This window comes from Hippopotamus amphibius, chromosome 2 (assembly GCF_030028045.1).
Source record: "Hippopotamus amphibius kiboko isolate mHipAmp2 chromosome 2, mHipAmp2.hap2, whole genome shotgun sequence".
Taxonomy (NCBI): Eukaryota; Metazoa; Chordata; class Mammalia; order Artiodactyla; family Hippopotamidae; genus Hippopotamus; species Hippopotamus amphibius.
The window spans coordinates 88,077,482-88,102,635 of NC_080187.1; the positions used below are offsets into that span (position 1 = coordinate 88,077,482).

The 25,154-nt window shown below is 39.7% G+C and overlaps 1 protein-coding gene across 2 annotated transcripts in view; it reads left to right on the plus strand.

Moving 5' to 3' along the window:
- The window catches only part of TTC39B (tetratricopeptide repeat domain 39B), a 131,649-nt gene that overhangs the window by 57,880 nt on the left and 48,615 nt on the right, over window positions 1-25,154 (plus strand). Inside the window, exons 3-4 of one of the 2 annotated variants that reach the window (XM_057720491.1) lie at window positions 11,160-11,255; window positions 23,654-23,764. In XM_057720491.1, coding sequence (XP_057576474.1) covers window positions 11,160-11,255; window positions 23,654-23,764 — 207 coding nt within the window. Of the gene's footprint in view, window positions 1-11,159; window positions 11,256-20,007; window positions 20,134-23,653; window positions 23,765-25,154 lie in introns of those variants that run through there. The other variant, XM_057720492.1, reaches the window with a different exon arrangement.

Consider the following 25,154-nt stretch of genomic DNA (forward strand, 5'->3'; position numbering starts at 1 on the left):
GTTTTGATTTCCAACCCAGTGGCTTATAAACAAACATATACGATTTTAACCCACTTGTGACTTGTGTAGTTTTTAACCTCCCATTTTTTGCATCCATTCTCTCATTTGATTAGCAGAAGTCTCTGAGGCCTGTCATGAGATAAGTCATTTTGAGGCTCTGTGTGGTCTCCTGAACAAAGCAGTGAGGGAGGTTTAGCAGCTTTTTGCTGTGGGATATCATTTTCATATCTTAGCGGAGAAGAAATGGGCTAGATTCTTTTCAAATGTCTTCTGTGTCAGGTCCAATACCCACAGAGAGTCTGTCTTTGTATCTTAAATAACAACCGTGTTAATTGATCTCTCCCTTTTTACAGAGGAGGAAAACGAGGTGGGAAAAGTTTAAATCACTTGCCCAAAGTCATTCAAAGTGCTGACTGTGGGACTTCCCTGGCGGCGCCATGGATAAGACTCCATACTCCCAACACAGAGGTCCCGGGTTCGATCCCTGGTCAGGGAACTAGATCCCACTTGCATGTGCAACTAAGAGTTCGCATGCCACAGCTAAGGAGCACACCTGCTGCAATTAAAGGAGCCTGCGTGCTGCAACTAAGACCCAGCACAACCAAATCAATCAATCAATAAATATTAAAAAAAAAGCAAAACAAAACAGTGCTGACTGTGACTCCATGGTGCTAAAAGCTGGCAGATCTGTGCTCCTACAGGCTGTTGTGTAGTGTCTTGTGGGTTGACTGGGGGAATATAGGCAGCCTCCCCCCGCTTCTTTAATAAAGTCGCAGTGCACTCTGCATACACGTGTCTTGAAAAATGCTTAGGTTTTTTGACCTCATGCTCAGAGATCTTTCTGTTGTTTTGACTTGCTTTCTACTCTTCCACGCTAAATTTACACTTACGTCTTTGGCTCATTTTAGAAAGGGCGGGACTGGACTGCATCTATGGGCAGATTTTACGAACATGAGTTTGACATGAATTTCATGCAAAGCTTGTTTTTCTTTTGATAGTTCATCAGTTCACAGGTGTGGAAAGTCTTTAGTGACCATTCAAGTGGTATGAATGGATTTCTTTGGTGATTCTTATCGTTTTAGATTAGTGGCTTATAGAATATCTTATTTCAGGTCATTACAGGCGACTATATTTTAGAAAGCAGGAAAGTGTGAGACCAAGACTTGAATTTCTCTTGTGGTTTGGGTCTGTAGTCATTATCTCTTATTTTGTGGGTGGGGCAGAATTTGAGCCTTTCCATGAGCCAGCAAACCAGGCCTTAGTACACAGCGTTTATGTGCCATCACCCCTCTTTAATATTAGCTTAGATTTTGTTTTGCTTTTTTTAAAGGCAAGAGCATCCCTGTATAACAAAACCATTTTGTGTGCCCACTTGGTACCATGCGCTGATTACATATACAGTATACCACTATGATAACAGTCACACATTGAAGAGCTAAAGAAAATTAAACTTTGGCACTTCATTACCGGAGTATTTGTATGTTTCCCCTTCTGTTTTGTTTGTCTCATCTAATGGATGTTTGTGGGGCAAGCCCTAATATTTACTGATAGCTGCTTGCTTGTGAATGAGGACGCCATGGTAATATATTCATGGTACTTTCCATGATCTGCATATGTGACATAGAATACCAAGTAATGATACTGTGTTTGGTACAAGGATGCTAATATATATAGAATAAAGACAAATGTCATTCATTCAACCAAAACTTATTGAGCTTCTCTGGGCTAAGAGAGTCCCTGTCCTTAAGAAGCTTGTAATCTACTCACAGCAACTGAAAAGTAGAGCATTCATCATCCTATGATGAGTTTTAACTTCTGACCATGGAACCCAGAACAGAGACACATTATCCAGCCTAGAAAATTTTTGGGTAGGCTTAGTTTTTCTTTCTCTTGTGGATTATGAGCCAAATGAAAGGAAAGATTGTTTTCAACATTGCTTTTTAGAAATTTCTTTTTTTTTTTGCTGATCTTTGTTTTAAAGGAAATGATAAACAGTTACCCCCATTCAGTGTCAAGCTGAAAACCTACATTTGCTCTGCATCTTGAAAAGGTCTGCATCCCTACTTTAAGGGACCAATGAAAATGGCAAAGTGCCACTAAGTGGCTTTCTGATTGTGAGTGCAGGAAACTCAACTGCTGAGTAGCAGGAGTGCAATGGTTCGTGTCATGGGTAGTTCTTGGCCCCAATCACTTAACTCTTTTAACAACATCAGCACCACATTTATGTCATGTTTCAGTTTAAAAAGTGATTTTACAAAATGGAATGCATTGCTTCCTCAGAACATCCCTGTGAGGTAGACAGGACAAAGGTGTTGTTAGCCCTCTTCTGGCTTTTGTGTGTGTGCTGCTTTTTCCTCCATTTTTTTTTTTTTCTTTCTTTTTTTTTTTTTTTGGTGCCATGACTCGGATCCATTTATTTTTTAATTGTCGTAAAATACATGCAACATAAAATTTAACATCATAACCAACACTTTAGCAGTATTAAATACATCCATAATGTGGTGCAACCATTACCACCATTCAGCCCCATAACTCCTTTTAAGACGAGTTGAACTGATACTGATAAAAGTGATCCTCTATACACATTAAACAGGAGCCTCCCCATTTCCTCCTCCCCTCCCCACACCTCCCTCAGCCCCTGGCAGAGGTGAGTGATTGGTCCATAATATTGCACAGCTAGGGTAGAATCCAGCATGCTGCCCGTATCACAGAATGCTTTCTCCTAATTCACACTACAGTAAGGAACTGAAGACGGAAAATGAATAGATCAGGTAGAAGTTTTCCACTAGAAATGAGAATCCTCCAGTAGGGAAGGGGTTTTCTTTTAAATTTAAAAAAATCAGTAAAGAAAACCAGCAAAATGAAACAGCTATATATATCTCTTGCCAACTAACATTCTGTTGTTCGTTGTTTTAAATGATGTGGAGTACAATGTGCTTTGCCTAAGGAGAGAAGTTGAGAAGATGCAGGCTGTGCATTTAGTTTCCCACTCTGTTGGTGACTTGCTGTGGCTGTGGGCTAGGAAAGCAGCGTCAGTTGGGGTATTTCTTTTTTCTAAAGCGGCTGGAAGCCCTATCCTCCGTTTTCTGAGTGAGTAGGGTCTGGGCACGCTTTATCTGTTATCCAAAAATGGATTTTTATTCTTTTCAACTGTCCTCAATATGCTGTAGAACTCTCATCTCCCTTGAGGATGGGAAAAAAACATTAAGGAGTCAATTAAAGATGTTGAAAATTCAGACAGCCTTTTTCAGAGGGATTCAGATTTTCTTGGGGGGAGCAGGAGAAGTAAATGCCCAGGCAAGTAAAAATTTAAACCCTGCATCAGGTTGACATTTCCCTCCTCAAAAGTTCTCCCTCCCTCTCCTCCTTCCCAGATGGCCTCTGGGGGCAGGAGGAGGTGGCACAGGAGTGGAGCCCTGGTCTGGATATTGCTCTCTGGTTGATGTCTCATCATTTTTTTCTGCAGTGACCTCTGTCCTTGTTGCCTCTGCCCCTGAAACACCTGTGACAGCCCGACCTGTTGGTGCGCCCATGACCCCGACGGCTTGGCTTTCTCCACTGGTGTTGGCTGGTCCACAGGTGCTGGAGGTCCAGGGGCCACTCACATTTGATCCCTGTCTCTGCCCTTTGCTACAAGAGTTATCTTTTTATTTATTTATTTAATTTATTTATTGGCTGCGTTGGGTCTTCGTTGCTGCACACAGGCTTTCTCTAGTTGATGTGAGCGGGGGCTACTCTTCATTGTGGTGCGCAGGCTCCTCATTGTAGTGGCCTCTCTTGTTGCAGAGCACGGGCCCTAGGCGCGTGGGCTTCAATAGCTGTGGCACATGGGCTCAATAGTTGTGGCTCATGGGCTCTAGAGTACAGGCTCAATAGTTGTGGCGCACGGACTCAGTTGCTCCACGGCATGTGGTATCTTCCTGGGGCAGGGCTCGGACCCGTGTCCCCTGCATTGGCAGGCGGATTCTTTACCACTGTGCCACCTAGAAAGTCCAAGAGTTATCTTTTAAAAATATCTTATTTTGCAATAACTCCATACTTAGAGAAAAGGTATGAGAATAATACAGAGGACTTCTGTATACCCTGAATCCCTTTTTAACATTGTGCCACATTTGTGTTTCATTCTCTCTCTGTATACTCCTTATTATGTATTTTTCTGAATCATTTGGGAGTAGGATACAGCTCCAGAGAAGGTGATCTAGAAGGGTAAATTGCAACCTTCCAAGCGAACAAGGGAGGGAAGTGTCTGGAAATAGCTCTCGTGTTCTTTCCCTTTCTCTGCTTTCCTGTAACTCTTCTATCTTCCAAAATTAAGCTTCTCCACCTCCTTGAGCCCTTCCTTTTATGGAAAAGCACAAAGAATTTAAAAACCACCGAAGTTCTTCAGATAATATGAAGTTTTATAATTTTGATTGAAGAAGCCTTTGTAATAAGTCTAAGCATGTATTATTTAGGGGTAGTTTATCTAGTTTATAAATTCACTAGTATCTCACCTAATAGAATAATTATATCCTGTGTTGGTGCTTGCCCTTTGGCCTTTTTCACCTTTTTAGATCTTCCCTCTAAAGGACAGGACTAGGGTGGCAAAAAAGAAAAAAATATATATATACATACACATATATATATATATAAATTTCTTTCCTTTGATTCTGATAGCACTGGTGGCAGGCTGGGGGTGAAGTTGACAGTGACATATATTTGGGGAGTGCCTAATAATTTCTGGGCTGTTCTTGCTCTCCCAGCAGCAGGAGTAGCACCTCTCCTTTTCCTCTGATCACTGGCCATGAGAATGGCTATTTGAAAACGTCAACCGAGGGACAGAATTTGGTCTGATGAGCAGTTTTCTTTAGTAAGAAAGATAAGTTGGTCGTATGGTCAATAATATTAAGCAATAGATTTCCTGGGAATCTGGTGGTGGTGTCCACTGGAGTCCTGCATTCCTAACTCCAGTGGGTACAACTCAGACTGTAGGTTATATAAATGCTGCCTCCTGGAGCATATTCGTTGGTCTTTCTTCATTCATTTCTCTTGTCCCCTAAAGAGAGATTTTTAACTTTGATGAAAAAACTTCAAAGATATTGTGTCTTTTTATTAATTTTTAAAATTTTATTTGATTTTTTTTGTTTTTTAAATGGGCTAACTTTTATTTCATCATGCAGGAATATAGGCCATTGTGTTGGATTTATTGGGGGAAATTAAATTTGAATTGATTCCGCTAATTATGAGTTTTTTTTTCTTTTTTTTCTTTTTCAGCTCTTTATTGGAATATAATTGCTTTACGCTCTTGTGCCAGTTTTTGAGGTACACCAAAATGAATCAGTTGTATTTATACATATATCCCCATATCCCCTCCCTCCTGCGACTCCCTCCCACCCTCCCTATCCTGGCCCTCTAAGTCATCACCCATCATTGAGTTTATCTCCCTGTTATGCATCAACTTCCCACTAGCTATCTATTTTACATTTGGTAGTGTATATATGTCAATACTACTCTCTCACTTCGTCCCAGCTTCCCCTTCGCCCCCCTTCAACCCCGTGTCCTCAAGTCCTTTCTCTACATCTGCAACTTTATTCTTGCCCTGTCACTGGGTTCATCAGTTTAGATTCCATATATGAGTTAGCATACGGTATTTGTTTTTCTCTTTCTGGCTTACTTCGCTCTGTATGACAGTCTCTAGGTTTATCCACCTCATTACAAATAACTCAATTACATTCCTTTTTATGGCTGAGTAATATTCCATTGTATATATGGGCCACATCTTCTTTATCCATTCATCTGGTGATGGGCATTTAGGTTGCTTCCATGTCCTGGCTATTGTAAATAGTGCTGCAATGAACATTATGGTACATGTTTCTTTTTGGATTATGGTTTTCTCTGGGTATATGCCCAGGAGTGGGATTGCTGGGTCATATGGTAGTTCCATTTTTAGTTTTTTAAGGAACCTCCAAACTGTTTTCCATAGTGGCTGTACCAACTTACAATTCCCACCAACAGTGCAGGAGGGTTCCCTTTTCTGCATACCCTCTCCAGCATTTACTGTTTCTAGATTTTTTGATGATGGCCATTCTGATCGGTGTGAGGTGATACTTCACTGTGGCTTTGACTTGCATTTCTCTGATGATTAGTGATGTTGAGCATCTTTTCATGTGTTTGTTAGCCATCTGCATGTCTTCTTTGGAGAAATGTCTATTTAGGTCTTCCTCCCATTTTTGGATTGGGTTATTCGCTTTTTTGGTATTAAGCTGCATGAGCTAGCCGCTTGTATATTTTGGAGATTAATCCTTTGTCCGTTGCTTTATTGGCAAATATTTTCTTCCAGCTAATTATTATTTGAATGAGAAAAAAAGTATAAACAATGAAGCTGTAGGCTTTTCATTTGAGAATAGTTCTATCTGGTGATTAAAAATTAGAGCACTATAAAACTCAATAATAAAAAGGCAAGTAACCCAATTAAAAAATGGCCAAAGAACCTGAATAGGCATTTCTCCAAAGAAGATATACAAATGGTCAATATGTACCTAAACAGATACTCAGTATCATTAGTCATCAGGGAAGTGAAAGTCAAAACCACAATAAGACACCATCACACCCACTAAGATGGCCATTAACACCTGTTGTCCAAGATGTGGAGAAACTGAAATTTTCATACATTACTGGTAGGAATGTAAAATCACCCAGTCACTTTGGAAAAAGGTCTGGCAACTCTTCAAAATGTCAAACATAGAGTTACCATATGATTCAGCAATTCCACTCCTAGGTATATACCCAAGAGAAATGAAATAGATGTCCGCACAAGAAGTTGTACATGAATGTTAATAGCAGCATTATTCATAATAGCCAAAAAGTGGAAATAACCCGTACACTCATCAACCAATGAAATGACAAATGAACTGTGTTGTGTCTGTACAATGGATTATTATTTGGTAATAAGAGGGAATGAAGTACTTTTACATGCAACAACTCAAATGAATCTTGAAAACATTATGCTAAGTGAAAAAAACAATCATGAAAGATCACACATTATATAATTTCATTAATATAAAATGTCCAGAATAGGCAAATCTGTACATACGGAAAGTAAACTAGTGGTTTCTTAGGACTAGAGGTGGAGGGAAATGGGGAGTGACTGCTGGTGGATGGATATAGGATATCTTCTGGGTGGCAAATGTTGTAAAATTAGATTATGGTAAAAGTGACATACTATCTGAATATTAAAACCCATTGATTGTGTACTTTAAATGACCATACTTTGTATGGTCTGTGAATAATACTTCAGTAAAGCTATTTAAAAACTTAAAAAAGTTAAAGCAGTAAAATCAGTGCAAAATAAGACACATTTTCTAGGATACTAATATCTGTAAGTGAAATACGATATACTGTTTTCCTTAGCCTCTGTAAACCCAAGAACAATATTTTTCTCTAGCTAAAAATACATTTTTTTCCTAACACTTGAGTACAACGTCTAGGTTATGCTCAGAAGTGGAACAGACAAGTCATTTTGTTCAGTTAAAATTTTACTAACTGTGCTTGCTCTGGTGGTGCACATTCTAAAACCAAAGCAGTATAAGGAACATCGAGCATGGCGTCTTTGCAAGTGTATATGTATCTCAGTGCAGTGTTTTATGTATATTTCCTTCCTTTATTGAAGGAAGTAAGAGAAGACCTGAATAAATGTGTATGGGTGAGAAAAATATAATATTGTAAAGATTGCAATTCTCTGCAAAATCTCTGAAAAGGTAATGAAGTCCCACTCAAACACCTCAGCAGGACTTTTCTTGGAACTTTACAATAACTGATTCTAAAATTTATAAATAAGAATGAAGTTGCAAGAGCAGCCCCAGACACCGCCCCCGCCGACCCCACCAAAGAGCATTTAATTAACTAGAGGACTTGCCCATTGGCATATAGTATCTGAGAATCGATATTCTTAGATATTCATTTCATGATAATGAAGGCTGTCTGACTGGTACAGACAGAGGCAGACCTGTGAATGGATCAAAAGAGTGCCTGAAACTGCCCTATGCACGTATGGAAACCTGCCCTGGGTTAGACTTTGCAGTGTCATTCAGTATATCGGAGTGTGATAAGTGTAGCGTGGACACCTGTCAAAGATTTACTTATCAATGAGGAAATCAGCAAGATGGTAAAACTGTTCCAGGAGCATTTGAGAACTGAAGAAAGAATGTTCGAAATAGATTTGTAATATACAAAACTGGTTAATCTCCTACAAGGCAAGAAAATGGTAGCCTTACCAAATTATTTGACTTTGTACCAGACAAAAAAGATCTACAAGTTAACATATTATTTTACGGAATTTAGATGTTAATCAGTAGAAAATAGCAAGTCAAACAAAGATATATCCCCTACAGAATGAAATATTCCTTGGGTGGGCCTGTTAGTGCTCCAAGGTGGCATTGAGTAGGCATGCGATCTTTTTTTTTTTTTTTCTTATTTCAAAGTTAATGAGTAGCTGAAGGATGAGTTATTCATTGCTATTGGGATAATTGCCTATCCATAGGGGGAACAATTAAATTTAGATCACACCATACCCAAAAGTGGATTCTAGATATACTTGTGTGTTAAATTATTTTCCTCCCTGTATTTTAAACATTTCTCATAAAAAAAGGGGAAAACACGTTCTTGAAAAAATACTAGATAGTAGTTTAAATGAGTGAATTAGGTTTATATAAAAAATACTACTGAATTAAAAAATCAGTTTGTAGAATGATGTACCTATTGGGATATTAATATAAATTTTAAAATACTGTAGAATTTCTGACTTCATGTACATATATATAAAAGCATAAAAAACTAAACTTTCATACCTCAGAAAAATGAAAAAAATCTAGTATTATTTTATTAATAATTATGAAGTGCTGCTAAATTCAAGTGTTTTGTGCCTGGTAAAGGTGCTGTAATTGTAGCTTTGAAACATGCAACATTTACCTGGCACAACAGACTTGATTTTAGCAGCACTTAATTAATTTAGTGTTTTATATATATATATATGTCAAATCATTGGGGTAAAGATATAGGCTTTTAAAAATTATGTTGGGAAAAATGGCAAAAGATTAAGAAAAAAGCACAGCACATGTACTCAAGTTATAAATGGACCAACACATTAAATATTAAAAAAGTAAGCAGCATGGTAAAACTGTTACATAATCTTTGTGGAGGGAAGGCTTTCCTGCGTATGCCCTCAAAATCAGAAATATTAAAGGGAAATGATTAATTTTGATTAAATAAATATTTCAATATTGGGGAGAATTTTAAAATTAAAGATAAGGCAAATGAGAAATGGGGACATTTTTACATACATTTCAGAGAACGTGTTTTTCTAGCCCTTATAAATGAATCTGTAAGGGAACAGATCGGCAACAATGGTCGCAAAGCCTAGACAGCCCTTTGCATCTGTCTTGTCCTCTTTCCATCTGTCTTGTCCTCTTTCCCTGCTTATAAACTGAGATGTCCGTCACTGCCCTGGAGTCTGGTTTACCTAAGTGCTTAGGGCTTCCTTCATTCTCCTGGTAAAATGTTCTTGTGATAGAAAATAATGTGCCTTCAAGCTATATTTCCCCATAACCATGGCTTTTTTTCTCTCATCACCCACACCCAACCACCCTTGTGAAAAGAACCTTGATTTTCCCCTAACCTGATGTATAAAATTTAAGAAACTTGATATGTTCAAGAAAAGATGAATGTTGTATATAAAATATTACCGGGTATTGGGAAGTCTGAAGGTAGAATATAATCAAACTCCACTTAATGTACAATAAGGTCATTGACATCTTAGAGTTTAAAAAACATAAGTTTTCCTAAAGGGAAGGTCAATAACCCTTTCCTTTCTTCTCTACGGCTTGTGTGCAGTTGAGGTGAATCGTCAATGGGAAGTTGACGATTCTATTATATACAGGGAAGGGCTTATTCTTAAGCTCTATGGAAATTTCCTTCTCTCCAATAGACTTGCCTCCACGTGTGTCTGTGTGGTAGATCTGGGTCAAAAAAGTGGCCTAATATTCTGCAAACCAGATCGGTCTCTTGTTACCTTGGCATTCTGTTTTTTATATATAATATATATATATATAAATATATATATATATAAAATGGGAAACAAGGCGGTTTTTAAAACATAAGACATTTTACAAAATAGTTGCCCTTTCACTCCAGAATGTATCCTTAGGAAATAATCAGGCAAGAGAGTAAAGGGGCTTATTGCAGTATTATTTGTATTGATAATTGCCAAACATTGGGAGCAACTAACGTGCCTCAAAATGAAGGAGAGGTAACAAATTATCTTACCTCTATTCTGTAGACTGCTTGTAGACAGTAACTATGATAGAGCCACTCTGGATAAATATGTATGCCTCTTTGACATAAAAATCGTTTTGAGCTGAAGGCAATCAAGAAGCAGTAAACACTGAAAAAGTTCCCTCTTTCTGCCTAAAGGTAGGATATGAATTCTCTTTTTACTGGAGACAGGCTCATACAGCTCAGAGAGTCTGCAGACAAACCTTGTTAAATTAACCCTCCTTTATTGCTAGTTATTGCTTCACCATTTACCTTCATCATTTGTTTTGCCAATCCTTCACAAATGTATTCTTTCTTTGTCTGAAAGATATAAAAGATTTCTGCTCTGGTCGCTTCTTTGGGTCTTCATTCTCTTATGAATGCTATCATGTACATGTAAACATTCAGTTAAATTTGTATACTTTTCTCTTGTTGATCTGTCTTTGTCAGTTTAATTTTCAGACCCAGCCAGGGACCCTAAGAGGGTTGATGAAAACTTTTTCCTCCCCTACAATAATATTCCTTTTCAATTAAGAAAAATATAGACAGATAGATAGATAGATTTACTTGGGAAAAAATTTGGAAGGATAACAATCTACAATGTTATCTTTGGGTGGAGAATTTTGGGGGGTGATTTCATTAATTTCTTTTTTTGTGTACTGGAATGTAAAGAAAAATAAGTTTTTTTTATTGGGGCCGTATTTCAGGAATATTCACAATGTAACTGAGTAGATTTTGCTATTTGATTTTCAAAATTGATGAGAAATGGAGGTAAGACATTATAAATAATTGAAGGACTTGTGTGCTTGAATCTATGTAGACTTTTCCTATAAGACAAAGAAGTAAAAACCTCATTGCCTTTTTATTAACAGGCCTTCTCGCGTAGATATGGCAACAGGCAGCCAACACTTCTCATCATTTGATACAAAGCAGGCATCCGGACAGCACCGAACATCTAATATGAAAAGGTCAGGAAGGGGATGTGGGTGTTCCTGGGGGACTGGGGAGAGCAGTCCAACCCCTGGGTAAATCGCAATGTTGATGTTACAACAGGGCTTTGTGTTTTACTAAGGGGTGGGGTGGGGAGAGGCCTGGGCAGGTGTAGTGCCCATTCTATAAATTAGGGAGGGAATCTTGGAGCTGCTAAGGGATTTAGTGAGTAGGTAGCCCTGTTACATAAAAGCAGAAACAAAACCAAATTCAACTCTTAGAGTACAACTCCCTTTTGAGCCTGTTTCATCTTAGAAATTTTTAACCATTTATTTTATTATAAACTAATATAACCGTATTGCCAAGCATCGGGAAAGACGGAGGAAAGAAGAATTATGAGTGCTTTAACACAGACTGTTAGAATTTGGGTATATTTCATTCCAGTCTTTTCTGTAGGCATGTGCTCCTTGATATAGATATAGCTATACCTTTTTCATTGAATATTGTATTGTGGTTATTTTTCTAATTATATTCTCTTGGACCTTTGGCCTAAAAGTGCATTTTAAGAAACATTTATCATAGAAAATTCAGGAAATATAGCAAAGCACAAAGGAGAGAGAAAATATGTATCACTATCACCATAACTGTTTTTTTGGTGTGTATTCTTTTTCTCTTCATATATAGCGATATTAATTTTTTTCTGAATTGGGATCATCTTAATTATACTCTTTGGTAATCTGCTTTTTAAAACATAATATATTGTGACATTTTTCCTTGCCACTGAATCTTTTTTATAATATCATATTTGATTGCTAAGTACTGTTCCTTCCTGCCCATTTTAGAATTATTTTGGCCAGTTGTCTATTTTTGAATATGTAAGTTGCTCCTTTATCGGTTTTTAAGGCAACTCTGTTAAAGCTTTATTTTAGTACCATGGAAAAGTGCTTTCCATCTATCCTTACATGTTTATTGAACTTTAAATTATATAGCACATCTTCTGAATTTTAGATTTTGCATTTGAAATTTCAGCTATTTTTGAGTTAGTTCACAATACTCACGGACCTGGCAGTTTATCTTAGGACTCAACCCTCACAATATAAGGAAGGAGTGCAATATTATAAGGACTGAGGAATGGAGATGAAGTGGAAATAACTTCTTGTAATCTGATGGTGTTTATTTTCCATATTAGTTTTTAATTTCATGTCTCTGCTCATGGAAATCTGAGCTATCTTCAGAAATATATATTTCTCCTTCATAGTTGTCCTCTAACTGATCTGATAGTTTCCTAGGTAACCATTGCGTCAACATTTATAATGCTGAGTTTGAAAGCTGGGATAAAATAAATTTAAAAAATATTACTGAAAGCAGTGATAAATAAAGGGTGTAGCATTCAGAGAGAGCTCTGGGCTGGATCGGTAGACTGGGAATTTTCAGCATATGTGTAGCTGCTGAAGGCAGGAACTGTATATGCTCTTCTCAAAGAGTGCAAAACAAAGGAGAAGAGAGTGGAGGAAGGAAGCTCCGTGAACACAGACATTGAAGGAACAGCTAATGGAATGATTTCAGGGAGAGCTATAGATGTGTGAGCGACAGGAAGATTCAATGAGGTGGTGGCTGCAGGATGGGCAAGGGGTGGGGGGAGAGGCAAGTTCTAGAATAAGGTCATCAGAGCCAGGTGTTGCAAAGAGGTCTACATGGATGAAGGCTGGAAAGCATCCTTTGTGTTTTGTAGTTAAGTCATCAGAGACCTTTAGCTTAGAGGGTTTCAAGGAAATTGGGGCAGGAACCAGGCTGCAGTGGCTGAAGATGAATGGGAGGAGGGGAAGTAGGGAAAGTGAGAGTCCACTCCTTTTTGAAGCTCTTGCCTGTGAAGAGAAGGAGTGGGAGAGGCTCAGGAGAGAACCCAAAATCAAGACAATGTTCTCTTTTTTGCTGGTTTTACTTTAAGTAGAAATGAGTGAGATTTGTGCGTGTTTCTGAGTTGCAAAGGGGGCAGAGAGGAAGAGGTTAAAGATATATAAAGGAAACGTAAGAAATAGTGTAAAGGCATACTCAAGTATAGTATTAGCACTTGTAGGTTTCATTTTATAATTAAGTTTTTAAAATTAAGATTTTTCTTTAAGAAAATGAAACAATAAAAATTCCTACTCTGCCTTTCAATAGACAGGTCTTCTAATGCATTTGTAAAAAAAAAAAGCACTTGTATGGAAAACAATTTGGAGGTTCCTTAAAAAACTACAAATAGAACTTCCATATGATCCAGTAATCCCACTACTGGGCATATACCCAAAGAAAACCATAATCCCAAAAGAAACTTGTACCATAATATTTATTGCAGCACTCTTTACAATAGCCAGGACATGGAAGCAACCTAAATGCCCATCAACAAATGAATGGATACAGAAGATGTGGCATATATACACAATGGAATATTACTCAGCTATAAAAAGGGATGAGATGGAGCTATATGTAATGATAGAACTACAATCTGTCATACAGAGTGAAGTAAGTCAGAAAGAGAAGGACAAATATTGTATGCTAACTCACATATACGGAATCTAAAAATGGTACTGATGAACTCAGTGACAAGAACAAGGACGCAGATGCAGAGAATGGACTGGAGAACTCGAGGTATGGGAGGGGGCGGGGGGTGAAGGGGAAACTGAGAAGAAGCGAGAGAGTAGCACAGACATATATATACTACCAACTGTAAAATAGTCAGTGGGAAGTTGTTGTATAACAAAGGGAGTCCAACTCCAGGATGGAAGATGCCTTAGAGGACTGGGGCGGGGAAGGTGGGGGGGACTCGAGGCAGGGGGAGTCAAGGAAGGGAGGGAATACAGGGATATGTGTATAAAAACAGATGATTGAACCTGGTGTACCCCCCCCCCCAAAAAAAAAAAAAAAAAAAGCACTTGTAAATTTATTGTGAAGCAGCCCAGAAGGACATCTGCAAAGTGGAGCAATGCTTCAAACTTGAACAAGTATGTGGGTAGTTAGACTGCGTAGAGAATAGCAGCACCCTAGCTAATGTATTACTTACTCCTCGTGTGGCTGTTTGCTCCACTGACACCCAAGGTATTGCTCCTCCACACAAAGCTGGGAGGCAGTCAGAGAGGGAGTCTGGTCACTATTTCACAAATGAGCAATCCTGGATGGCGGGTGACGTACCCAGGGTTCCTAAGCCAGGCAGTGGTTGGATTGCTTCTTGGTGCTCCGTCTTCTCATTTCCTGGCCAGAGCATCTTTCACGGTGAACCCATTTCCTTCCCTGGTTGTAATCTGTTTCATTTGTTTAGTCTTACAAAGTGTTTTGACAGCCATGGTTTCTTTCGCTTATACTTTAACTTGAAAGAGCCAGGAAAGAATCTTTCCACGTAAGGATCCTGATGCCCAGAGGAGTACCTGGCTAACTGAAACGCCTTGCAAAACTCTGACATTCTCTGAGTTATTGCATGTGTCCTTACAGGGCACCAGTGACAAAGTTTCAGACATTTGTTAAGTTTTGTGCTCATCACTTCAAATCTGTTGACACACAGAAGCAGTTGTGTCAAAGTCACTTTTGGAAAAAGGAGGAAAGACTTTCCACCTTGGCCCAGAGCCTTCCCATCATTTCCTCCTCTTACCGTATCTTTTTGAGTTGAGAGACGTGTTGTTCGGCTTTCCGTGGAAAATGGAATGATGACAAAGTTGCCCACTTTTAAATCTCTGAGATAAAGTATATTTTGTCTTCTTGATCCACTTGAGAAATTTGTCAAAAGCAGGAATTCAAACAGAGGTCTAGCATCTCAGGATTAAAGGAATGGAGAGCAAACCATTTACAGATTTTTTAATAATTCATTTATCAAGCCCAGACTGTAGCTCAGTGTGGACACAGACCATAGGTAGCTTTAATTACCTGATGAAAGCTGGTATGTGAGAATCCCAGAGTTATGCAGGGAGTTCTGGTCACCCAGAAGCCTGAGTTCTAGAGATTGTTTAGTAGGATGAGATTTTCAAATGGCTAAATCATTAAGGTTATGGGCAAGTTTTGACTAGAGGCTTGTGAGAGAAAGGAGGGACCCTTTCTTGGATTGTTTAGTCAAGAATGCAGCATAGAGGGAGTCGTTGTTTAAAGGGTATAGAGTTACAGTTTTGCAAGATGAAAAGTTCTGGAGGTTGGTTGCACAAGAATGTACATATATTTACATTACTGAACTGTACACTTAAAAATGGTTAAGATGGTAAATTTTTAATTATGTGTGTTACCGCAATTAAGGAAAAAAGTAATTCAGTATAGATAACCCAGACATTATTATATGGAGTTCAATCTAGCTTTCTTTGACCTCCTTTTTGTCTTAGACAGGTAGTAGATACATTTTCCATGCTATTAAGTCATCTGTATCATCTCCTCCTGGAAAGATCCTTCCTAGTTTAAGAAGGAAACCTCTGCACTGAGCTCAGGAATGCTGAGGCAGGGTTTTTGTGTGCATCTCACCTTCTTGCTGTACTTTCTTCTTATTCTTTCTTCTTGCTTATTCCTGACTTACTAGGCGTTACTCTAAGGAGTTTCTGCTTCATTGTTTTTGGTTGCCCAGAACCTTCACTAGTAGGAAAAACCAGGGCAAGTGTGCAATCCTTGCCAAAAAGAAGCCTCTTCAAAATAAGTTTTATTAGAGATGACTGGGCAAGGCTAAATTATTACCATACCAATGGGATATTAAAGAGCAGCTTTTTTTGGTTGCATTTGTTGATAGATCTGGATAGGAGGAAAACACAATAAGCACAGGTTATTTAAAGGAATTTGATGTATCATGTTCTGGTTTTATGGACTAAGTTCTTTTAAGGAACAATTGATTAAAAACTCCACTCTTCCTGTGAGTTAACATATCTACTACATGGACCTGACGTGAAGAACTGTGGCACCAGAGGGGTGGCTCTGGGTCAGAACTCTGCTGGCCTGTTTGATTCTGAATGATGAGCACATAGTTCAGGAAGAGACATTAGCCACTTTTATGCTTTTAAAAAAGAATAGTATTTACCTATTCCTTTAAATGCATTATTTAGTAGCATTTTAACCTTATATTATCTTTTCTGTTTCTCATAACAGTAATGTTAATACCTATTGAGTGGACACTGTCATGTCCTCATATCCCTTTTATAGATGAGCGAACAGAGTTGGAGAGTTTAAGTGACTTGCCTTAAAGTCTACAGAGCTTACCACAGATTGTGAATTGATTGGGTCCCTTCTCTCCCTCGGGTGGTTAATGAGGAATTGCACCAGGAGTCTCTGTAGTCTGGTGGTCTGACCGTGGGTGCTTCTGAGCCTCTGGGCTCCACACAGTTGAATCAATAGGCCTGACACATGTTGGCCTGGAGCTCTGGAGTACAGATGGTTCGCTTGCAAAAGAATCCTGAATACTCCCACACATGTTGGTAAAGGTACCTGAAGCGTGAACTCTTATCCTGCTACCTTTCTGTGCCTATAAATGCTAAGTCTTTAGTTCTTTCTTGGAAAGAACTGTCTGTTTTTGGCCTAAGTCTAAAGCCCGTTGAGATACTGGTAAAGGGGTCAGATCAATAGAGATCAAACTCTCAGCTTTATTATTCTTAAAGATTATATTGGAGTATGTAGATTAGATGTATGGAGAAATGGGCTTTTGACACACCTCTGAATGAACTTTAGACGCTATCTTGCAAGCTTTCCCTGTGAGGATGGTGATGGTGGTGGGGTAGAGCCTGCCCTTCTTAAAGGCTCACCATACTGCAGAGAGTATACCCGCTTTCCCTATAGAAAGGGGGCTGGGTCACTTATGCCCAATCATGTAATTCCTCTCCTAGAGGAGGAATGAAGAGGTGCGAGTCCAGGAGGGTTATTCCGCCAAGGCCCCCCTCAGGGAAATCTGAGGAGTGGGAGGTCCTCCTTCAACAGCCGTTACTTTCTAATTCACCTGTGAATTTCCTCGGTAGCTACGTCAACATTCATGACGCTCACTTATTACTATTGAGCCTTTATTACATAGAAGTGGATTTAAAATAAGTTCGTATTAGAGATGCTTTTGGACAGTTTAAAAAAGTTAATAACTATTCAGTTGGGTGTGCACTTATTTTAAATAATTGATTTATCAAGTAAAAGGGGGAAATGAAAAATGTGAGGAGTAATTTTCTAGGAACTTAGAAGTACAGCATTATTATATGTTGGTTTTTTTAGACTTCTCTTCATTTTAACACAAATCATAAAAATCCCCTCTCCACCTTTTAATCACTAGTTCTCATGAAGCAGATGGGGTTAATTAGATTCTGAGCAAAGTTTGAAGAAAGTATGAGTGTGTATGTGGTTCTTATCAGACGAGGCTGGGCAGTTTGACATGCCTAGATAATTATACTAATGCCTCAGCATATATAAGTGCTTATAGTTTTATTTCCATGAGCGTACCTGAATTTATAACTACCTTATAAAGTAGTAACAGCAGGCTTGACTATCCCCATCTTACAGATAAGGAAATGGAAACTTAGGTAAGTAAAGTGGGTTGTTCAAGGTTACGGAGCTGGGAAGTGGTAGAGATAACTTTTTCCTTTATAACATTATTTTCATGTTTAAAAATTTTTACAAATTAAATTTTCATCATAAAAGTAACATGAACAGAGTTTAAATAATTGAGAAAGAGGAGAAAAAAATGTCACCACTTATCTCTGTACCCAACATAGTATCAGTATAAATTGTGAGTTCTCAGAGGGTAGAAACAAAATCTCCAGATAAATAATGGAAAATGGCATTGTGGGTCTGAGATCTGGTTATCTGGGGTCACAGTTTCAGTGGAATTAGTACATATGAGAAATCTTTGATGGAGGGTCTTGAAGCAAAGGAACATCTGGGCTCCTGAATGAAATAGAAACTTCTCTGGATGCACTTAGCGAGGAGTCTAGAATTCCCATCTGCCTTCTGTAGTGTGACCCATAATAGTCCTCTTCTCTGCGCCCTCCTGCCCCCGTCCACAAATCTACATAAATAATAAAATTCTGACATGTAGATTATCATATAGGGAATATAATCTTTATGTCCCAAAGGGCTGAGTCTTCACTTCTGTTTGTTCTTATAGCCAGTAAGGTTTTAATAAGAAAAACTTTGTAACAAATACTGCTTCAAATGTTCTGAATGTAATGTATTCCTCCTTTATCTTCCATATTGACATTTTGTTCTTTCCCCACTGTCGTCATTGCTAGCTTGGCTTGTGTTCCACAATTGCTTTGATATAAACAGATTATCGTTTTAGATATTTTCCTTTTTAAAATAGAAGACTAAAAAAGTAATTTTGCCTTTAGATGAACATATCTTCTCAATCAGAAACAGGAAGAAAGATATATATTTACTGGAAAATATATATTAAGAGAGGCACCTGGGTGGGGCTCCCACAGATGGAATCTATGAGTGTATCGTCCCTCTGGGGTGGGCTGAGCACTCATAGCTTCCTGAGAATTATACGTACTTGGTTGGTAATTTGCATAGGCCTTGACAGTTCACCAGGTACACTCATAGCAACCATTGTCTTTGTTTCTCCTGCACACATTGTGAAATGGGAGGGCATTTCAAAGATGAGGCAATGGACTCAGGGAAGTGAAGTGACTTTCTGATGGTCACAGGCTAGAGAATGGCAATTCTTCTGGAATTTTCATTACATCCCATCAGGCTTGAGGAGGAGGATGCCATGATGATGAGTCTCCTGGAGATACTTGGCTGTTTTTATTTTATTTATTTTATTTTATTTTATTTTATTTTATTTTATTTTATTTTATTTTATTTTATTTTATTTTATTTTAGTGTGAACGGACTTTATTTATTTATTGGCTGCGTTGGGTCTTTGTTGCTGCGCATGGGCTTTCTCTCATTGTGGAGAGCTGGGGCTACTCTTCGTTGTAGTGCGTGGGCTTCTCATTGCAGTGGCTTCTCTTGTTGTGGAGCACGGGCTCTAGGTGTGCAGGCTTCAGTAGTTGCAGCACACGGCATCAGTAGTTGTGGCGCACAGGCTTAGTTGTTCGGCGGCATGTGGGATCTTCCTGGACCAGGGCTCGAACCTGTGTCCCCTGCATTGTCCCCTGCAGGTGGATTCTTAACCACTGCGCCACCAGGGAAGTCCCTTGGCTGTTTTTAAATAGTCGCATGCATCACTCTAGTCTGGCTGGACAGGTGTGGTGGGGCAGGGCAGAGGGGTTTGAACTTGGTGTGGGAAGAGTGGGCAATCATTTTAGGTCCTTTATCTAAGGGGCCGTGTGGTGGAACCCTTCTTTTAGAAAGAGTAGTCTGAGAGTAGTATCCAGAGAGGGTTAAAGCAAAATTAGTATTATCCGGGAACTTGCTGGGCCCACCCCAGGCCTACTGAGTCAGAAGCTCTGGTGGTGGGGCCGAGCAGTGTGTTTTAACAAGCCCTCTGGTGAGTTGAATGTACGCGAAAGCTTGAGAGCAGAGCTGGTAACAGGAAGACATTCTTGGCGACTGTTTCCGAGTTCAGACTTGAGGTGATGATAGTCTCAGTTAATGTGGCGGCAGCGGGAATGGAGAGAACAACTGACCCCAAGACGTGTTTGAGAAATCCTAGTCGAGGTTACACTTGCTCTCCTGTAGAGCGCATGGTATTCTACATTCCTTGTAGAACACGTAGTAGCACCGGGATTCTGGGGGGAAAGGGTCTTAATTTCATGTGAACCTGTTAGTAAACCGCTCAGAAGGGTTGAGTGCACTGTGTTTGGAGGGGCCGTGCGCCCACTTCTGTTTCTCCCTCTGAGCTGGGCTTGCAGGTTCATCCTCCCAGGTGCCAGCTGAGACGCAGAGGTGGTGGTTTGTGTGGCAAGGGAGCCGGTATCTGTTCCCACCCCATTTCCTGGTGACACAGGATGAGCCGTACTCCGAGAGAGCTGGTGGGAGTGGAACGTAAGAGAACAGGTGAGAGGTAACACTGGAAAGCCTAACGGTTGAAGGGAAGGGGTGATGAGAAGGGGAGTGGTGATTTCTGAGCTAAAAAGTTCCTTTTGTTCTTAGAATAAAATCCGTCTTCTCTGCCACTACGGTTTTGCCTGCTTTCTGTCCTTATTTCCACCCACTCTCTGCCTTGCTCCCCACATTCCCAGCTTAGCATCTCCCTTCTTCCCTGCACCTGGCTACTCTCATGGCTGCCTCCTTCTGCAGCACTTGGACGTCACCCTTTTCGAGAGCTATGAGCATCCTCATTAATGTTGAGCCTCATCCCACCCCCTTCCCCAAGCATTGTCTTTTCCAGACCACTCATCGCAGTCTGAGATGCTCTTAGTTACTGGTCTCCTTGTTTAAGTCTGCCCCCCCTCCCTAGCTCTCCCACAGCCAGAAATCCTATGGGTCTGCTCAGTGTTGTATTCTCAACACCTAGAAGAGTGCCCGGTGCGTAGTTACAGCTCCATAAACATTAGATGCGTGAATTCGAGGTAGAGATTTGACTTGGTGAGGGGAGGTAGGGGGAGGAGGTGGGGGGAGAAATGTGACTGTAGACACTAGGCAGAAAATGACAGCTAACTAGGCGCGGAGAGTGGAGGTGAAAGCGGATGAATCCAAGGGATATTCAGGAAGTAATTGTTGTGGTCCGAGCGCAGGTTGGAAAAGAATTTCCAGACACATAGCATTTCAGAAGAGAGTGAGTTTGTTGAGAACAAAGCAGAGTTTCGTGAGGGGCTCTGTAAAGACAGCAGGACAACTTCCTGGCAGACCAGGGAGAGCCGACCATTTCGTGGGCTCGCAGCCAGCTTTTATAACCCTAAGACAAAGAAAATTTCTGCTAGGAGGATGGCATTAATCGATTGGTCAGTGCACCATAAGGCGAAGGGTGTCATTAAGTGATAGGCTAGGATCTTATATGTTGAATACCTTCCCTAATATGGGGCCGTGCTATCAGCTAGCCTAAGTCATGAGTCAAAGGTTGCTATGGGGGTTACTGCAGCGATACCAGATGCTGACTTTGGTATAGGGCTCCACAGTAATACTGACAAAATTTGCTGCTGGACTGATAGGGGAGGTATTAAGCAACTTACTTGTGAAAAATCTTCCCAAGAGAGGTTTGTGAACTCTTAGCATTCCATATTTGACGTCTTCATTTACTAGAAACTTAAGAGCAAAGAATTCTGTATTAGTATTAGTCAGGGTTCTCCAGAGAAACAAGTCCAATAGGAGATATATCAAAAGAGAGATAAAGAAAGAGAGAGAGAGAGAGAGAGAGAGAAATTGATTTATCGCGGGAATTGGCTCCCATGATTATCAAAGCTGAGAAGTCCCATGGTCTGCTGTCTGCAAGTTGCAGAACCAGGAAAACCAGTGGTGCAATTCAGTTGAAGTCCAGTGGCCTGGGAACTGGGGGCACAAGCGAGAAGAAGATAGATGTCCCAGCTCAAATAGAGAAGAGATCACGAGCTCACCCTTCCTCTGCCTTTTTGTTCTGTCCTGGCCCTCAACAGATTGGCTGATGCCCACCTCCATTGGGGAAGGCCATCTGCTTTACTCAGTTCACCAATTCAAAGGCTCATCTCACCCAGAAGCGCTCACAGACACAGAAATAATGTTGTACTAGCTATCTAGACATCCCTTAGCCCATTCGAGTTGCCATATAAAATTAACCATCACAAATTCTGAGCTCTCCAGCTAACTCCTTTTCCAAGAGCTTGTCTCTTATCTGCACCACCCTGGAGGAGAGATGCTTGCAGGTCCCAGTCATGAGGAATTCTGTTTCTACCCAGAGCAGCGCTACCCGTCCCCCAGCCCTCCTACCTGTCCATCCACTCAACAGTACTTTCTGAGATGTACGATGTTCTAGATACAACCAAAGGCCCTGGGGGCACAGCAGTGACTAAAACAACCTCCTTGCATTTATATCCCAGAGAGGGACTATAGACAGATATAGGCACAAGATATTTTGGATGGTAATACGTGGTATGGAACAAACGAAACCGTGAGACAGGTTGGGCTGGGGTCAGCGAGGCAGCTCTGAGTTGGTGGGTGGTTCCAGAAGGAGCCAGCCATGAGAAGACCTGGGCAGAGGGTGGGTGGTTCCCTGCAGCACCTTTAGAACCCACCTCTGGAAGATGAGTGACTGAAGTGGGATTTTTGTTTTCCTGCTTAAAAAATGAATATGGAGAGGGTGGTGGCACGGAAATTCAACCTCCGGCACTTGGAAGTGAATCATGGAATTCCTCATTTCCTTACTGGCATATTTTCTTGCTAAAAGTTGTTGCACAAAACATTTTAGAGATGGCTCTTGTTTTAAAGGGCAGGATTTCTATCAATCATAAATAATTAATGTTATTTTCAGAAAAGGTAAAATCATGACTCATACAGATGTAAAAATGAACAGATGTTAAAAATTTTACTTAACTCATTAATCAGGGAGGGAACTAGGCAGATGTTAAAACAGATTTGAAGGAGATATCAAGACAGCACAAATTTATATGGAGTAAAGGAATGTTGAAATGAATGTGCTAATTCAGGCAGAACTAGCTTCTTCTACTGTGGAGGATGGAGGTCGATTGAAGGCTGGGACAGAATTTACATATGTTAAATAACAAATGCAACTGCATAAATGTGAAGATCTAATTGTCTTTTTAAAACTCTTTGTGAATCGAGCATCCTCCCATCTGGCAATAGAAAGGAGCTCCTTCAGGCTGCAAGAAAGAAAAGGTTTCTCCAGGCAGAGAGGAAGCAGGGGAAAGAGGGAAATTATTGGCAAAGAATGCATTGTTTCAGGTTAAGTTGCGCTCCTAAGGGGAGAGGGCAGGGTCTGTCAGCGGATTTTCAAGTGCTCTTCAGGAAATTCCAGTTTGGCTGGTTATAGGTCTCTTCTTGGAGAAGGTTGAAACTGTAATTAGGTTTAAGTCCTGATGGGGCTTAGCATAAGTGACTCCATTTTGAGCCTGTTTTATCTTTTTTAACACATGTCTGTAGACAACAGTTATTTTGCATTGCTGTCAGTTATGTATAATTTACAGAGCTGTAAGATAGCTCCTGTGGAATAAAAAACAGATGACCCAGGTCTTCTTTAGATTTTAGACAATGCAGTTTTCCACTGAAGCACATTCTTACCCCTACATAATTGAACTAAAACAAAATAACCTCTGCTCCGCCTCATGAACAGAGGAAGTTCCTACACTTGTGGTCTTCAGAGTGATGGGGGAACTATCATTTACTAAGTACCCGCTATGAGCATTATTTGTCAATTTGTTCCATGCTTGAAATAGCCCCATGAAGTAGATGGTGGTGTTCCCATTTTACAGATGAGAAAGTCAAGTTCCCAGAGGTTAAAGACACAACCAGTAAGTGGCAGAATTAGAATTCCAGCCTGTCCTTCTGTCTCCAGAGTGTATACACATACACGTACACACACACTCCCCATGACAACTTGCTCAAAGTAAAAACTCTAGAAATTGTGTATTTTTTTCTTGATCTTTAGGTCACTGTCAAACAAGGTGGATCTCAGGAGTGGCCTGGAAGAATGTGCAATGGCATTGAACTTATTTCTAAGTAACAAATTTACAGATGCCTTAGAATTGCTTCGACCATGGTAATCAACTTTATTTCTTTTAGAGAAAATATATTTTTTCAGATGCTTTTGATGATTCTGTCTATGATGTCGTGCTTATCTGTTAATTTTTCTGTACTTCCACCTAAGTATTTATGATCTAACTTGGTTGAGACCTCTAACTGTTGATTAGTTTTAATATCCAATTAAGAAATCTTTCTTTTCAACTTTAATTAGTAGAGCATTTCTGATTCTTTCTCCTGTCTTAATTTCTACGCTTGTTCGAATAATGACATCTTTTTAGTTTCATAGAGCTTCGTTTGGCTTTTCTTCAGTAAAATATTTTTATGGCTATTCCTCTGAAACTTAAATATCATTGAGAAAAGTCTCTTTTGAAATGGGTGTCGGAAAAACTAAAATATGCTAATCTCAGATGCTAAAAATTTAAGATAATAAAAATCTTACTGGGACTCCCTATTTATGTGATAAATCAGTTAAGCAGTTTCATTTCAATTAATAGTACCTGTTAATTCTGATGATTAACAGCAAAACCCGTGGCAGCAAAACCTATGCTTAGCCTTCTTACTAGGCCTCACTTTGACCACAGTGCCCACCTGTTCGTGTGTCTAGAGCTTGACAGGAGTAATCTTACCTTGTGCCTTCAAACAGTCTCTTACTTGGATGACGCTTAGGCCTCATATAATAATTTCAAGATGGTTACGTGGGCACAGAGTGGGACTCACATTCCTCTGAGTAGTTAGTAGGGTGAGTAGGGTGACCTGACTTCGGTCATTGACTTTGAATCTTCGAAATTAATGTGCCTACTGAGGCTGCAATTACTTAGCATTTCAGAGGTTAGGAACAGACAACCAAACAGACGGTAAAGCCCCTGGCCTGTGAAAATTGTTTCACATCCTCTACCTTGCCTGTGCCTGCCTTTTTCCCTCTGTCCTTCTTAGTCCTTCAGACCTCTCTCGTCTCTCTGTCCACCTTCTGTCTCTGTATGTCTCTGTCTTCCTCTCTCCTTTCCGCAGTCACTCTCTCTGCCTGTCTTTTTCTCCTCTCTCAATCTGCCTGCCTCTCTCCTTTGTTTTTTATTCAAAAAGTCTCCTTTTTTTCTCTCTTCCACTGACACCCAGCTGGTCATAGCATGGAATGAAAATAAATGACTTAGTCTTATACTTAGTCAAGTTTTATATTCTCTGATCTTTATGCATGCTTCACTATTAAACATGTTTTTCCCACTCAAATACCTTTTTTTCCTCTTGGAAAACCTTTTGATTTAAAATATGGGGTTTACACAACATTGTAAATCAAATACACTTAAATAAAAAAAATTTAAATGTGAGGTTTAAAACCACAATTGCTGATTCACTTTGGGCTGCTCTTATTCCTTGTGTGGTTTTTTTTTTTTCTTTCTCTTTTGTCTTTT